Source organism: Aedes aegypti, chromosome 3 (genome assembly GCF_002204515.2).
Source record: "Aedes aegypti strain LVP_AGWG chromosome 3, AaegL5.0 Primary Assembly, whole genome shotgun sequence".
Taxonomy (NCBI): domain Eukaryota; kingdom Metazoa; phylum Arthropoda; class Insecta; order Diptera; family Culicidae; genus Aedes; species Aedes aegypti.
In genome coordinates, this window is record NC_035109.1 from 271,056,126 (window position 1) to 271,072,890 (window position 16,765).

The window sequence follows — 16,765 nt, forward strand, 5'->3', positions numbered from 1 at the left end:
TAGGTGATGCTTTCGCGTGTTGCCTGATGTGCGTCACAGTTGACAGCACAGCCTTGTCGGTAAGAGCATCTTGATCGTTGCTCCTTCCAATACTCCTCCTCAACGATCTCCGCCGGCCAAACCGAGCAAACCAGCGAACTTCCGAAGCTTCACCTGCCCAAGTGCCTTGGTGAGTATATCCGCAACCATCTCCTCTGTGGAACAGTAAAGCAGCTCCAAAACTCTTGCTTCACACAGCTCCTTCACGAAGCACTGACGAGTCTCGATGTGCCTCGATCGCTTCGTTGTCCGTTCCGAACTGACGAACTTGATGCAGCTCTGGTTATCTTCCCAGAGTGTCACCGGCTTGAACGTTGGCTCACCGAAATCCTCAAACAAATTCAGAAGCCAAACAGCTTCTTGGCTCGCCTCGCTCAACGCCACGTATTCTGATTCCATCGACGAGAGTGTGACGAAATCTTGCAGACGGCTTGTCCACGAAATCGCTCCTCCGGCATACATGAACACGATACCACTTGTAGACTTGCGAGACTTCAAATCGCCCGCCCAGTCCGCATCCGAGTATCCAACAAGCTTACCTTCAGAGTCTCCGTATCTTAACTGCCAATCCTTCGTCCCTTTCAGGTAGCGCACCACACGTTTGGCTGCCACCCAATCGGCTTCAGTCGGTGCACATACGCATCGTCCCAAAATCGACACACTAGCAGCAATATCGGGCCTCGCACAGACGGCGATATACAGCAACGCTCCCACTAGACTCCTGTACTGGCCATTCGATTTCAGTGGTGGACTCTCCTCCCTGGTCTTGACGAATCCATCTTCCATCGGGGTTTTCGCGCACTTGGCATCGACCAAACCAAATCTCCCAGCAACGCGGTCTATATAGTTCTCCAGCGAAATACCGTACTTACCACCTTCTTTCCGGATTTCCATTCCCAGGAAATAGTTGGCATCTCCCAGGTTGGCCATCTCGAACTCCTTGCTCAGGGCAGCATAGATCTTTTCGATCTCCTCCTCGCTTTCGCAGCCCAGCAAAATATCGTCGACGTAGACCAGCAAATACAATCGCTTCCCGTTGACCACTTTCGTGTAAAGACACGGATCAGTTCGACTCTGTTTGAACTTCAAACTTTGGAGGAAGGCGTGCAGGCGATGATTCCAACAACGAGCAGATTGCTTCAACCCGTAAATGCTTTTTACCAGCTTACACACCTGCAGCTCCTTGCCTTCAATCACGAAGCCACTTGGTTGCCGCATATAGAGCTCCTCTTCCAGCTTTCCGTACAAATATGCGGTCTTCACATCGAAATGCTTCAGCACCAGGTTCCGTTTCGAAGCGATGGCCAGAAGTGTACGCAAAGTTGTTTGCTTTACAACCGGCGCGAACACTTCATCATAGTCTTGCCCATACTTCTGATTGAATCCTTGGGCGACCAGACGTGCCTTGTACTTCACAGCTTCCCCAGCAGCGTTTCGCTTGATTTTGTACACCCACTTGGAGCCTACTGGTTTTCGCCCAGCAGGCGGGTCTACCAGCTCCCAAGTTCCGTTCTCCTCGTGAGATCGCAGCTCTTCAACCATTGCTTTTCTCCACTCAGCACTCTTTTCACAGCTCAAAGCCTCCTGTAGCGTTCTCGGCTCCATCTCCTCCTCTGGGGGAAGAGTGCCTGCCACGAAAATTTCCTCAATGAGCCGCCGTGGAGGTACACCTTTTGTTGACCTTCGAGACCTTCTTGCGATTTCTTCCATCGGAAAACCATGGAACGAACTTGCATTTGATGACACTGAATAGTCCGACATGTCCAACTCTTCCAGGTCTTCATCTTCTTCTTCATCGCTACCTTCTTCTGCTTCAGGTACTGGATCGATTTCTTCAATCTTCTTCCCCAACGATATAACGACTTCTTCTTTCTTCTTTTCAGGAATCACTGATGCTTCGTTTTCTTCCCCAGGAAACTCCTCCTGACGCCCGCTGGGCACCTCTTCTTCACGCACTTCAACGAACTTCGCATCGCGGCTTATCAAAATCGTATCGTTCTCAGGGTTCAGGAAACGATATGCTTTCCTTCCTTCCGCGTACCCGACGAAGACCAACTTCACTGCCTTCGAATCTAATTTTCTCCGTTTCTCCTTCGGCACATGAACGTACGCCTCCGAACCGAAAATACGAATATGGACATACGACGGTTTCTTACCGTGCCACAGCTCATACGGTGTCTTTTCCTTACCCGACGACGGAAGACGATTTTGCAAATAGTTCGCCGTGTTCAACGCTTCACCCCAATACTTTTTGCTCAAACCGGACTCAAGAAGCAAACACCGAACCATTTCAACTTCGTACCGATTCTTCCTCTCCGCTTTACCGTTTTGTTGCGGAGAATACGGTGCCGTTTGTTGCAAGACGATACCACTTTCAGCCAAGAAACGCTTGAACGCCGTGCTCGAATATTCTCCTCCTCCATCCGTACGAATGATTCGAGGATACCGGCCGAAATGGTTCTTCACCAAACTACAATACTCGCGCACTTTTTGTTCAACTTCCGACTTCGCCTTCAGCAGGTATACCACCGTGTAACCACTGAAATCGTCCACTAGAGTCACATAGAACCGATTGCCGCTGGGTGTGGCAACTTCCATCGGTCCACCAACGTCCGAATGCACTAAATCGCCAACCGCTGACGAATTACTTTCGGATCGCTTCGGAAACGAAATCCGACTCATCTTCCCTTTCAAACAAACTCCACACACGCAATTTACATTACATTTCTGTAATTTCAGACCGAAACCCAAATCGTGTCGCACTATTTTCGCTATTGCTTCCGGATCGCGATGACCCAGCCGACGATGCCACAGATGCTCACACGATTCTGGATGGTTCTCAGTCGTTGCCAGTGCTTGCTCAGGGAACTGCTTCAAACGATATAACCCCCCGCTTCGCTCGCCTACCAGCATCACTTCCTTGTCACGTAGGACTCGACAGCCGGATTTCTCGAATACAACGCTGTATCCAAGATCACAAATCTTACCTACGGACAGCAGATTACCAGCGAGGGACGGCACGTGGTACACATCGTTGAGCGTAACGTTCATCTGGATTCCACTTCCCGTTAACGATGCCACTTTTCCGGTTCCGGAACCACCGGACTTGATGCGGGTACCATCGGCCAAGCATATTTCCACGCTTTTACTGCGATCCAGATCACTCAGCAGCTTCACGTCACTCGTCATATGCGACGTCGCTCCGGAATCCAAATACCACTTTCCGGGGGCACACGGACTCGCTGCTACCAGACACATTTCCATCACACCGCTCGAAACTTCCGCGGCCATGTTCACTTTCCCAGCATCTTTCTTCACTTTGTCCGATTTTTCTTTCAATTTCGGACAGTCTCGCCGGAAGTGTCCGGATTCACACTGGTCCAGGAAGCTAATTTAGGCGGACATGAGGATTTCGTCAAGATTTATTGATTTTAGAGCCATAGTTTATTCTGAGAATATGTTCAGAATTTTCAGTACTACAAAATGTACGGAACAAAATTTTTTTTTACGGTGATCGCAAAAGTGACGCATACGCCAACTTTTTTATTTTAACAAATCATAAGTTGGTATGTTCAGCAAAGTTGTAGCAAATGATCATAGAAACAACTTTGCCGAACAAACTTTTTCTCGGTTTTGCTTCAGAGCCGAGATAATTAAGTATTTTTAATAAAAAATCGTTTTTTGCTCTAAAGTGTTTTATTTTTTAGTTTTATTGGCCTACTATGTTCTACAAAGTTTTTATGCTTATCGTTTGCTACAACTTTGCTGAACATACCAAAGTTGTATTTCTTATGGTTTTCATGTTATTTGAGTTTTTCATCTTAAAATTAGCTATTTTGTATGCCTTGTATCTCAACTATGAGCACCTCAAAAAAATATATCTTTCCACCAAATGATTTTGCAGTCTTTCAAGTACCTGTGAGCAAAATTTGGAGAAGATGATATTTTTCTATCTCGTTTAAAATCGATTTTACTAATAGACGATATGAGATAAATCCATATTTATTGAATATTCATACATGTTCAACTCACAAAAGTCATGGCTAACTAAGCATATCAAACCAAAAGTAACACGTGTATTTATATAGGAATATAAAGCACATCGTTTTTCAGTTGTTTTCGATTAACTTGGAAGCTTCTGCAAGAAATTCATCGTATTTTTCTCTACCTGTATTTAATCAATTCCTAAGCAACATCACCGGGTTGGAAGTCAACATAAGCGGTATAAAATACTTATACAAAATTTACAGTCTGATTGAATTCTGTGGCATGATTTTCCCAGAATCTTCTGATGGATTTATTCCGCATTTTTTATGTTTCTTCGGCGACATGGCGGTCAACATCACTCCATGCGAAAGTAGTTTTTGCACCGTTGAAGAGAGTACATACCAATCGTAGAACTGGCGATACTAACAGTACGTTGCCTCCTCGTTAATCTTCCGATTAAAGTTGACCACTTTTAAAATGATTGAGATCCGTGAAAAGAAGTTATTACAAGTGCGGAAACGCTAACAAAAGTGCGCAATTGAATCAAATCGGGTAGGTGTCTTCGGGGGACTTATTCTTCGTAAATCGAAGAATAAGTTTTCTGAAGACACCAACAGGATTCAATGCAATCCCTTACTTTTATTCACAATTTTGGACTTATGACGTCGCACTTCGCAGTTCAGTAGTGAAAGAAATACACAAAATCTACTTCCCGTAAAAAGCGGCATGCCGTGTTACGAACATTTGAGTTCCTACCAGCTGGAAGAGGTTCGTACAGTCTCAGCCCTAACCTTCCTTCGAGGGCTTTTCGTGGCGATCCTTTAGAATGCTGTTACTTTTACTGATACGTCTACAACTATTGCACGGAAGTGGTGTTGTCCGGCATGCCGCATTACCAAAGAAAAACATGAAACGTGGAATCCATCAGAAGATTCTGGGAAAATCATGCCACAGAATTCACCGCTTATGTTGACTTCCAACCCGGTGATCTTGCTTAGGAATTGAATAAATACAGGTAGAGAAAAATACGATGAATTTCTTGCAGAAGCTTCCAAGTTAATCGAAAACAACTGAAAAACGATGTGCTTTATATTCCTATATAAATACACGTGTTACTTTTGGTTTGATATGCTTAGTTAGCCATGACTTTTGTGAGTTGAACATGTATGAATATTCAATAAATATGGATTTATCTCATATCGTCTATTAGTAAAATCGATTTTAAACGAGATAGAAAAATATCATCTTCTCCAAATTTTGCACACAGGTACTTGAAAGACTGCAAAATCATTTGGTGGAAAGATATATTTTTTTGAGGTGCTCATAGTTGAGGTACAAGGTATACAAAATAGCTAATTTTAAGATGAAAAACTCAAATAACATGAAAACCATAAGAAATACAACTTTGGTATGTTCAGCAAAGTTGTAGCAAATGATAAGCATAAAAACTTTGTAGAACATAGTAGGCCAATAAAACTAAAAAATAAAACACTTAAGAGCAAAAAACGATTTTTTATTAAAAATACTTAATTATCTCGGCTCTGAAGCAAAACCGAGAAAAAGTTTGTTCGGCAAAGTTGTTTCTATGATCATTTGCTACAACTTTGCTGAACATACCAACTTACGATTCGTTAAAATAAAAAAGTTGGCGTATGCGTCACTCTTGCGATCACCGTAAAAAAATTTTTGTTCCGTACATTTTGTAGTATTGAAAATTCTGAACATATTCTCAGAATAAACTATGGCTCTAAAATCAATAAATCTTGACGAAATCCTCATGTCCGCCTAAATTAGCTTCCTGGACCAATGTGGATTGGTGGCAATGATGGCACACAACACTTTTCTTCTTTTCGAATTTGCTTTTGCTACTCATCGTCTTCAGAGCCTTTTCACTGCTCTCCACACCACCCCCACACGCTTGTCGACGACGCCACTCTTCGCGCAATTTGCTTTTCACAAAGTCCACAGTCACTTCCGCCTCCGGTCGGCTCTCAATCACATTGATGAGGCTACCATACGACATCGGGAGGCTCGAAAGAATTAACGCCATGAACACTCTGTCCTTTAATCCCTCTCCCATCACTTCCAGCTTGTTGTGCAATGCCGTCATGCCATTCAGATGCTCCAGCAGGTTGTCTTCTTCTGCTAACCGCATCGAGCACAACTTCCGCAACACGTGCAAAGTCGAAGAAAGAGACGACTCCTCATGAATTTTCTTCAATGAGTCCCACATCTCCTTCGCAGTCGTCTTCCTGATGATGTGGACCAGTTGCGTGTCTTCCACAGCCAAACCGATCATGGCACGAGCTTTTCCATCCTTCAGGATCCAGTCGGCCGACGGCTCGTCAGGCTTGTCTTCCACCACAACCGCGAACAGCTCTTCTTTCACCAGAAAAAGTTCCATCTTGAACTTCCACACCGCGAAATTATTGTCATTCAACTTTTCGAACGATACCTTCACGTCCGCCATGTTGTTTCACACACACATGCGACGCCTCGACCGAACCAAAAAATATCTTCGAAATTGAAGCACAACTTTACCGGAAATACTGTTCTACAGTTCTCAGTATACTGCCGGGGCCATAACCTATTGGAAATTGTCTTTCAATAAGTGGAAACAAGTACACGAGAATACTGTAGAAACACAAATTAACTTTATTAAACGGAAATAAACACGGGAATAAATTCAGAAACGATGCTCTTACTTCAATGGCGCTTTTACTTTTTGAATGAGAGTGGGGATGAATGGCGCGCTGGATGCGCTAACAAGCTTTTCGCCATCACAGTAGGTGATGCTTTCGCGTGTTGCCTGATGTGCGTCACAGTTGACAGCACAGCCTTGTCGGTAAGAGCATCTTGATCGTTGCTCCTTCCAATAAATAACTGTGGAAGTGCTCATAAGAACACTAATCTGAGAAGCAGGCTTTGTCCCAGTTGGGACGTAACGCCAGAAAGAAAAAGAAGAAAATGTCAAATGTACCAGTAATGTGGTGGGATGTACCTACTTTACTTCGCATATTTAATTTAACATACTTTGGTTGAAAATGTTGTAGAAAATGTAGTAAATTGATTGTTTATCAATAGTTTTACCACAGACAAACAGATGTAACACTGGCAAAGTTCCATCGACCACTCATTTAACGATCATTTTAAATTTGCTATGGGTTCAATCACAAATTTCATAACGCCAAAAATGGCCATTTTCGACACCCAACCACCCTCTTGTAACGCTTTTTGTACTAACATTTTACAAATTTTGTATGAGCCGTAACGGCACGAGGACACCCACCCAACCCCTTCAGCGTTATGAAATTTGTGAATGAGCCCTATGTTCCCAACCTCACAACCAGTCATTGGCGTAAATAGGGAGGGGCCAGGGGGGGCCTGTCCCCCCCGAATCATGGGCTTGGCCCCCCCGAAAAAAATGGAGAAGAAATGACAATATAGTTAAAACTAGGTTCTAGTATCAAACATGCACTTATGATACTAAACGCGTTAAATGCATTTTGAATATAAATTTCTATATGATCATTCTTTGACAGGCAATAGCAATATGTGATTTTAAAACGTCATATACTGCCATACTGTTTCCTTTTTGCCCTATCCCGATATTGAAATTCATTGAAGCATGTTTTAAAACAAGCTACGATATTTTGTGATCAATTATCTAGAACGAATCATTTTTACTGGGAAATGTTTGTGTATGAGAGTTATGGTAAAGTTTTATAAAAAAAAAATCAAAAATAAACAATGGTACAACAAGCAAATTTTAGTTTGTATACATTTTTGCAAACTTTTAAATGTTTCATATTTAAATATATGAGTTGTTCAATAAATTTGTCTCCGTGACGTCAGGAACAGATATAAACTGCTGGTAACTAGACGACAGTGAAGCATTTGCATTCAAATGTTCTGAATTAGATGACGTTGCGTTATTTGTAAGGAAAATAGATGAAAATTGTTTCTAGATTAACGATGATTTACTGCTTTGTTTTGTATATGTGTTTTTTTTTTGGCAAGTTTAAACAAATCTAGAAAGCCTAACTGCAATAAATTTTCTGTAAGTCACACTAACATTAGAATTTTATGGATGTAAAATCACAAAACATTCTTAAATTTCTTTTGGCTCAGATTTCTTATTTTACCAAATCCTATGAAACAACCTTTTGTTAAGGTGAAGATAAATCGAAGCCATACCTCAAATTTTCAAGAGCACAAATCTGCAAAATCAAACATCTGTTTAAACTGAAAACTTAATCAATTGGTCACTAGCTGGTGGTAACCAGCTTAAACGGGCGTTCGGTTTTCCAGATTTGTGCTCTTGAAAATTTGATGTTTGGCTTTGATTTATCTTTACCTCAAGCGGATCGATTTCGATTTTTAGTAGCCCAAGATAGGAATTTACTAGAGAGAGTGGGGCAAAACTTCGAGTGGGACAAGATTTTCTTTTTAAAATTTCTAGATCAATTCAAATTAAAGCTTATAAATGCCATAGTGTTCAAGTGAGAGACTTTCACTACAAATATCATAAGAACCGTTTGAGATTTGGAAAAATTATGGCTATTTGTTGTTTTGAAATTATAATTTTTGGTCAAACTTTCATTGCATGGAAATAATAACTATAAAATCTTCTTTGATTTTTTATTTAAGGGCGTTTTTAGGCATCATAAGGATGCTTTGAGGTGTATTAGCTACTACATAATTGCTTGGAATCAATTTTTGGCCCATAGTGTGGCAAACGTTCGAATCAGCGGGGCAAAAATTCGACCCATATAAGCTCGCAGAGAAATCTACAAATTACCTCAAATTCACATATTATCTTCAATTTTAGCGAACGATTAGGCAAAAATTCACCAAAATTTCACATTTTCAATTAGTTTTCCGAACAACTGCTTTTTTTGAGGAAATTTTTCGATGAAAATTCAGTGCGTATTTATCTGTAAACATAAGTTTATGGCTGGTATAAAGTATGTCTGTCGTAAAAGTGTCGGTATTTAGTGTTTCGGCCAGCGAGCTTTTGCTCCACCGGTGGGGCAAAAGTTCGTTTAAGACAATCAGCGAAATAATAGCAAATATGTTGAAGGTTCATTGCATTGTATTTATATCCTATCAACTGCTATTGTTTTTATGAAAATTTTGATTATACCACTAAGGTCGATCTTTTGCCCTACCTTACTCTGATTGGATATTATTAAATCATTGAGCAAAATACCTACCTTGCTTTCTTCAAAAAAAAAACTATTATCGTACGAATTTGCTGACGACAGCTTTATTTGGATACAAAAAACCTTCAATCCTTCAATGTGATGGTAGCCAAGCAGCTTTAGGATTTAAAGTTATTAACTCTTACAAAAAAGGTATTATTCAATCCTATGTTCAAGTTTTGGTTTCGAGAGGTTTTGAGAAATGAATCGTTCGCTACAGAAATGCTGAGCAACAATAATTCATCCTATCAAACTTGCATGGGTTTTGTTTTCATAGGTTTGGTTTTTTTGACTTGTCGGTGTGAATTTTACATTGATCATAAACCATAATTAAACTGATACATTTAAATCTTTATCTTATTTTGTAACTTTGCAAAAATTCTAGTTTAAATCGAATTGGAAAGGTAAATCCTGATTATAGTCTGCTTTTAAATCCTTGTATTCTATTCGAGATCTATAAGATTGGGTTGAATACGTCATCTTGTCAATTTAAACGAAAAAAATGATTTCTAAATACGTTTACTATTTTTCCATAAAAGTGACATTTGGTAAGAACGTTGTTCAATCGGTTTCGGACAATTTTTAGGATTTGCTCTACCTCTGTATGAAAATGCGCCACTATAATCGGTTCACAAATATAATCGAAACAAGCATTGTTAAGATATCTAAATCCTTTACGACTTTTATCTCTCATTAGAAGGGGCCGTGGCCCCCCTCAAGTCTGATGGCTATTTACGCCCATGCAACCAGTGGCGCGCGCATCGTTTTTATTCTTGTTTGACATTTCACACTACCGCCATCTGCAGGTCTTGTTGCATAAAACAGTCTTTCGTGCAACATGCTCACCAGATGATGATAGTGGGGGCTGGGCGATGGATTTTTAAGAAATGTCTTCTATGTGTTACGTCTGTTTGTCTGTGATTTTACTACTGATACAGTTAGTTGACTATTGGATTAATCTTCTTCTTCTTTCTGGCGTTACGTCCCCACTGGGACAGAGCCTGCTTCTCAGCTTAGTGTTCTTATGAGCACTTCCACAGTTATTGACTGAGAGCTTACTATGCCAATGACCATTTTTGCATGCGTATATCGTGTGGCAGGTACGAAGATACTCTATGCCCTGGGAAGTCGAGAAAATTTCCAACCCGAAAAGATCCTCGACCGGTGGGACTCGAACCCACGACCCTCAGCTTGGTCTTGCTGAATAGCTGCGCGTTTACCGCTACGGCTATCTGGGCCCCATCTGGATTAATCTTATGAGTATGGAATCATATTTTTGTCACTATTGCATAGTATTCATCTAATTCAGTTTCAGTTAAAATCGGAGTCGGTCCTAGTGTAGTTGTTAGAACACACGCCTCTCACGCCGAGAACCTATAAAGATCGAATCCCATCCCCGAGATAGTCACATATGACGTAAAAGGTTATGGTGTCGTTCTCCTTCGGAAATCAAGTAAAGACGTGGGTCCCAATATGAACTAGCCCAGGGCTAAAAATCTCGTTAATAAAGATTAGAAAAAAAAAGAAATAGTCTAAATAAAGCTCTGCAACCATGTAAAAAACATAGGTAAAATCTGTTAAATTAAATCAAATTATTTGTCAATTTTTATTTGTAATCATTATTTTTCTTTAAGCTCTTCATCATTTACGAACAATGAAAAAATACAAAATAAAATTTCAAATGGTACTCGGTCTAAAGGCAGGGTTAGGAGAATAAGAGGGTTGAAAACTCACCCGAAGTACTGCATTGATGGACGAAACATAACTGGAATATCATGAGTGTCTGTCGTAGAACAATTGTCATCGATTTTCAATTTTTTAAGGGGTGGCTCGTCATTTCGTTTGTCTGCTTAAAAGTATTTTCAACATTATAAAATAAATAAATAAATAAGGGACAAGTCACATTTATAGGTACCAGCTTACCTTTAGATTTTGAAAGAACTGATGCAACACTAGTTAATAAATCGCATTCGTTTCCATCGACAAATACGTTAACGTTTCGTCCCAGCATAATACCGATATCAGCTATATAAATGGCGTTTTCTAATGTTTCTGTCGATTCGTTCGAGCAAATGAGCATATAAATTATCTGGAAAATATTAATTTATGAATAATTATTTTGGTATTTTTTGTTGAATAAAGTCTTAAGCATACCCGAAGATAGCAAACGATGGTGAATACCTCCCTTTCTTCGACGGGAACGGCATGCCATTCGCCGGTATGTAAACAAGCGTACAAAAGATCGTAAACAACGCCAATCCGAACGAGACTTTGTTTGGCACAAATTGGGTCAATCTTATCAGCGCATCCATTGTGCAATGGTTTCAGTACATTGATCACTACATCGTAATAAAGTTGTTTTATTTGAACGGATTTATTTTCACTGAAAAACTGGGAATTAGGCAGAAACCGTAGCAGCTTTGCAACAACACTCATGTTTATGTTTATGTCGTTATCACTGGCGTTGACGCAGAACAGCTGATTTTTGGAACGTACTGGATAATGAAATTGCCTCGAATTCGAATGCTTCGCTAGGGGTGCCAAAGAAGGTTAGAAAATTGTTCATGTGCCGGGCAAACATTTCCGATTATGCTAATTTAGAGATTTATAATAGGAAAATCGGAAAGAAACACTGAGTACAATTAATATAAAAAATATATATTTCCATTCCAGTTGAGTTCTTGCCCTTACAAAAAAGTTTGGCACTCTCGCCAAAATCTCGAAAGGTCGAAATAGTCATTATACTTTCTAACCAATTTCTTAATTTACCTGGCAGCACTGTTCTCTGTTGACAGCTGCGCGACGCATTCGAAAACGCAGCTGTCATCTTTCAAGAGGAAAATTTTCGCCACAGCGGTAACATTTTTGTGCTCGGTATAAAAAGAGTCTGGAAAGCGTTAAAAACTGCGCTAAAGTGAACAATTCTGGTGTAGGATTATGAACGGAGCAGCAGTAATGGTAAGTATCGTGTTTTAGAAACTGGGAAAGTGTTTTCTTAGCGGAAATAGTGAAATTTAAGTTTGGTATATTGCGGAGCACCTTCCCCGAAATCAATCATGGCGGATGTTGAATGCTGCTCGGTTCCTTCGTCTTCTTGTTGTTCTTGTTCCCCATGTACCGTTCGCGACCGGCGCAATTTCCAAGCAGGGAGCACCGTTTGTTTACTTCAGATTCTAATATTGCGTGAGATGCGTTTTGTTACATTTTCAGCTCATAAGCATAGATGTCTCTTTTTAGAGCCTTAGCCTCTATTTTAATGCAAGTCTCTAAAAAGTCTATCTTAAGTGATTAGTGGAGTGTTATGAGCTGTGTTCAACGAGCTGCTCGAACTTGGTTGCAACCACTTGCGAGTCAGCTTTTGGTGTTCATTGAGCCACTCCAACCTACTTCGAGTCGCTCGGGTTTGTGTTCATTGAGCCGAGTCCAACCAACTCCGAGTCGCTCGAAACAGGTTGGAAGCTAGAGTCCGAGCTAGTTCAACCAGCTCGCAGTAGCTCGTGTTTTTGACGTTCAAAACGTAAACATTGAGAAAAAAAAGCAAAATTCCGAAGCGATACGGATTGTTAAGTGCACGAATTTTTTTTTCTCGTGGAATTCCGGTAAATTAGTGCGGAGAGTGACAGTTTTTCATAACAAACCGAAGGTGACCGAAAAAGAGCGTTCATTGAGAAAGTAGCTTGGAGTTGCTCGAAGTAGCTTTGACAGTTATTTGTTGACAAAAAATACGAGCTAGTACAACCAACCCCGAGCAAGTTCGATCAAAGTCATTGAACACAGCTATGGTCTCTCAATCATGTGTAATCGATGGTATTTATTGAAGTATTCGTGAAACAATACCCTAATGTAAATCCAAAAAGTTCCAGAGATTCCTACACGACTCCTCCTCTGGTTCTTCAAGAATTCCTCCATAGATTATTTGAAGAAAATTTTCGGGAATTCGTTCCGTGATTTCAACGCCAGGGCTGGTAGAAGGTTTATTTTTAGAAACTTGGTCTCTATGTCAATGCTAGTCTCTAGAAAATCTGTTTTTAATGGAAGGGTTATATTTTGACTGAAATGATATCCTTTTTCATTATTGCTTAAAATGAATCCTGATGCAAAATTCTACGAGCACCAGAGAAAGCTTTAGATATTATTCAACAGGTTCTTCATAAACTTCGTCTCAGACTTCTCGAGGAAAATTTCGGCAATTATCCTAGTGATGTCCTCAGAGATTTCATCGGGACTCCTATAGGCAGGAATCTCCCCCAATTTCCCAAGAAATTCTTCCCGTGCTTATCGATGCTTAGAGGATTTTCTCCTATAAATCCTTGAGCATTCCAACGCTACTATTTCCAGTAATTTGCTCAGGGATTGCTTTGATTTTGTTTCCACCACAGTTTCTTGTAAAATTTCTTCCGAGAAAATCCACAAACGTTTATAACAAAGTTTTTGAGAAAGTTCACAGTAGGCAGCGCGCGGGAACGGATGTGTTGAAAAGTGATCTGTCCCGTCTCCGTAAATTATTATATTCGGCTGGAGCAGGTTTTGAAAAAAGTGCTTATAGCGGAATTAAGTCAGTTTTTTGCAAGTGGTCTGCTTGGACAGTGCTTCGTTAATGCCCAAGCAGAAGGTGAAGATGCATCGAAGCTGGACCTCAAATTTTCATGAACGCGAGTCTGGAAAGCCGGACAGCCGATAGGGATGAGGGCTTGATAGATTCTCGTTCTAGTTTCCACGCGTTTTGTATGGAATCGAGTTCAGGTTTTCGCGTCGCCAGAGTAATATTTTGCTTTTGTGAAATAAGCATGCTGATGCAGATAGCTTACAGTTGCTCAATCAAGGATGGATGATCAATTTGGTGAGCTCGTTTCATGCTTTTATTTTTAACTAAAGCACCCGTCAAACTTTGTCTTGCCATCAAGTAGGCTGTTGTGTAACTTCATACAAAATGTCAAAATAGTCTTCTCCCGACTTCCTAATTATTCCGGAGACTTTTCCGAACTTTTACCTCGAACGAACACGTCGCAACCCTTGTCGAGTGCAACAATGGAAAACTTACGTCAATCCGTTGATTCATTCTTAAGCTTATTCGTGACATATAAACATCACCCCATTTTCATTTATATAGATGTACAATATATTATGAAACGTATTTTTATCATGACAACGGTGAAAATGTTACTTAAATGAATTGATTTAACAAAATATGACCACTTCGTCACTGTAAGTGTCGACAGAGACTTTTGTACATTATCGTTAAAATTTCCATACCTTTCCATTTATGTGATTTTCTGATTACAAAAAATAACCTTTGAATAGTTCGACGCTGAGAGAGACTCGCGAAGTGGAAAAATTTCAACGTCATATGCAGCCCTGTGACGCTGATGCCTACTTCCAGTAGTTTCTACGGGTATTGCTGTAAAAAATCTCTGTGGTAATCTCTCACGATATCCTTTAGAAACTCCCCAAGATAACCTCAAGATTATCCTTATTTCAGCTCCAAGTAAAAGCTTCACGATTTACATGAAAATTGATCAAAGATCTCCTAGAGGAATTCTTGTAGGAATCATTTGGAGAAATGCATAAATTGATGGAATAATATCGAATTACGCATTACTCCAAAAGATTCCTACAAGAATTCCTCTAGGAGATCTTAGGTCAATTTTCAAGTAAATCGTGAAGCTTTTACTTGGAGCTGAAGTATCGTTTGGTAATTTTTCCAATGAGTGTTCTAGCAATTTATCTAAATAATGCTTTGTAGCCGCGGACTCTAACCACTCGGCTAAGGAAGGCCCCCTGTAGTCATATCTTCTGAATACTTTTTTTTTCTGGATTTTTCCTGCAATTGGGTCCTAAAGCCCTGTCCCAATTTTAGTGCCAAACGCTTAAGTTTAGGCCAAAAACACATGTTTACTCAATTTTCTAATGTTTTCCGTTGGTTTAAGCCCAAAAACATTTTTATTAGATTTTGTCACATCCTTTGGCTTAAACTCAAATTTTGGGTGTATTTTGTTTTCCGTGTCCCTTACGAAATGTCAGATAGGAACAACCCCAGTGGTCGAACTAAAACCCCTGTGGTGTTTTTGTCGACTAAGCGAACGTCAAACATGATCAAAAGTGTCAAGGTTCATTTATGGACCAAATTTTTAAATTAATGTTTAAACATGATATAGCCATTATTTGAGCGGGAAAAATTGCTAAAGTAATTACAGTAACATGCTTTTTCGTGTTATTAAATAAAAACAAGATTTCATTACAAATTTTAGGACCCAATTATTTATAAAAAATTGTTTTGAAGAACTCAGAGGCGTCGCGTCCGCATGTGCAACATGTGCACTGCACAGGTGGCAACTTGTTCATCCTAGCCACCTACAATATGTACTACTTTTGAAGTACAATTCAATAATTCTCTTAATAATATTAAATTTAGCCCATTTCGTTATCTCTATTATTAATAGCTTGTAACGCAATTTTCATCTGACGAAATATCTGTTGGTAAATTTTTGCTATGCAAATTAAATACAAAAGCTGTTTGATGCGATGCGCGATTTGTGACCACATTTTCTCTACGCGCTCAGCATGCTACATGCTACGCAACATTTTGTTCCACGCTACACTTCGCTGCTGTGACGATGAAGACCAACGCGTGCACTCTCATCGGGAAACGCGCTGCCTTGTATCGAACACGCAATTCTGTATATGGGATGGTACACAAATTATGTCACGCTAAATTTCGACTTTTTCGACCCCCCCCCCCCCCCTTCGTCACACTTTTTGTATGAGTCCTCCGAAAATTTTGTAAGGCTTGTCACGCTTGGCTCGACCCCCTCCCCCCTTGGAGCGTGACGAATTTTTTTGTGCATGACCCCTATGTGGTAGAAAGCTTTTTGAGCTACAAATGCGAGTGTGTAAGTTGCAAAAGCGTCAACTCTGGCCGGTGCACAGTTTTGCTACATTACCAATTCGATCGGTGCTAGCGTGCGAATGGGAGAGATAAAAGAGAAATCAGTCTACTGGAGAGATTTATTTTGCTTGCTCTCTTTTGACCTTGGTGCCTTCAGCATCACCAAACTTGTGGTGTAAAGTCAGGTGGATTTTTCCGGCGGCTGACGGTAGGAACTTCCTATAAGGAAGTTTCTTCTCGTTTGGCACTCGCGCCCCTTTTTTTTCTAACTAAACTGGTTAAAAATCTCGCTTTTCACACTTGCAATGATCAGTTAGATGAAAAACAGAAAATAAACTCAAGAGGGGTGTATTTTAAAAGCGAGCATTTTTCAAAAGGTGTGCACTACACGATGCTACCGATATTGAATTAATTATATGTGAAGATATGTAAGCTATGATTGTAGTATTGCAATATTAGCTAGAATATAGTGTTTTATAAATCGTCATCGATGACCCACATAATTATAATATTAAATTTTACAATTTGCTCATAATGATGACTAATCATTAAAATTGAGAAAGTGTTGGATGAGTTGATAAATCAAACTAAACAACCCGATTAGCACATAAAATCTTAAATATTTTGAATCAACTGAGAGATCGGAAGA

General features: G+C 40.1%; 2 protein-coding genes across 3 annotated transcripts in view; one reads left to right on the top strand and one right to left on the bottom strand.

Annotated features, from left to right (window-relative positions):
- The window catches only part of LOC5564719 (lysine-specific demethylase 8), a 31,804-nt gene extending 20,057 nt beyond the window's left edge, over positions 1 to 11,747 (bottom strand). Inside the window, exons 1-3 of one of the 2 annotated variants that reach the window (XM_021852113.1) lie at positions 11,385 to 11,747; positions 11,154 to 11,319; positions 10,965 to 11,079 (exon numbers count right to left, since the gene is read on the bottom strand). In XM_021852113.1, coding sequence (XP_021707805.1) covers positions 10,965 to 11,079; positions 11,154 to 11,319; positions 11,385 to 11,666 — 563 coding nt within the window. In that variant the 5' untranslated portion in view covers positions 11,667 to 11,747. The remainder of the gene's footprint in view (positions 1 to 10,964; positions 11,080 to 11,153; positions 11,320 to 11,384) is intronic. The other variant, XM_001649030.2, reaches the window with a different exon arrangement.
- A 291-nt stretch (positions 11,748 to 12,038) lies between these two features.
- LOC5564723 (poly(U)-binding-splicing factor half pint) overlaps positions 12,039 to 16,765 on the top strand; it is a 33,982-nt gene continuing 29,255 nt past the window's right edge. The window contains exon 1 of the mRNA XM_001649028.2: positions 12,039 to 12,188. Coding sequence (XP_001649078.2) covers positions 12,168 to 12,188 — 21 coding nt within the window. The 5' untranslated portion in view covers positions 12,039 to 12,167. The remainder of the gene's footprint in view (positions 12,189 to 16,765) is intronic.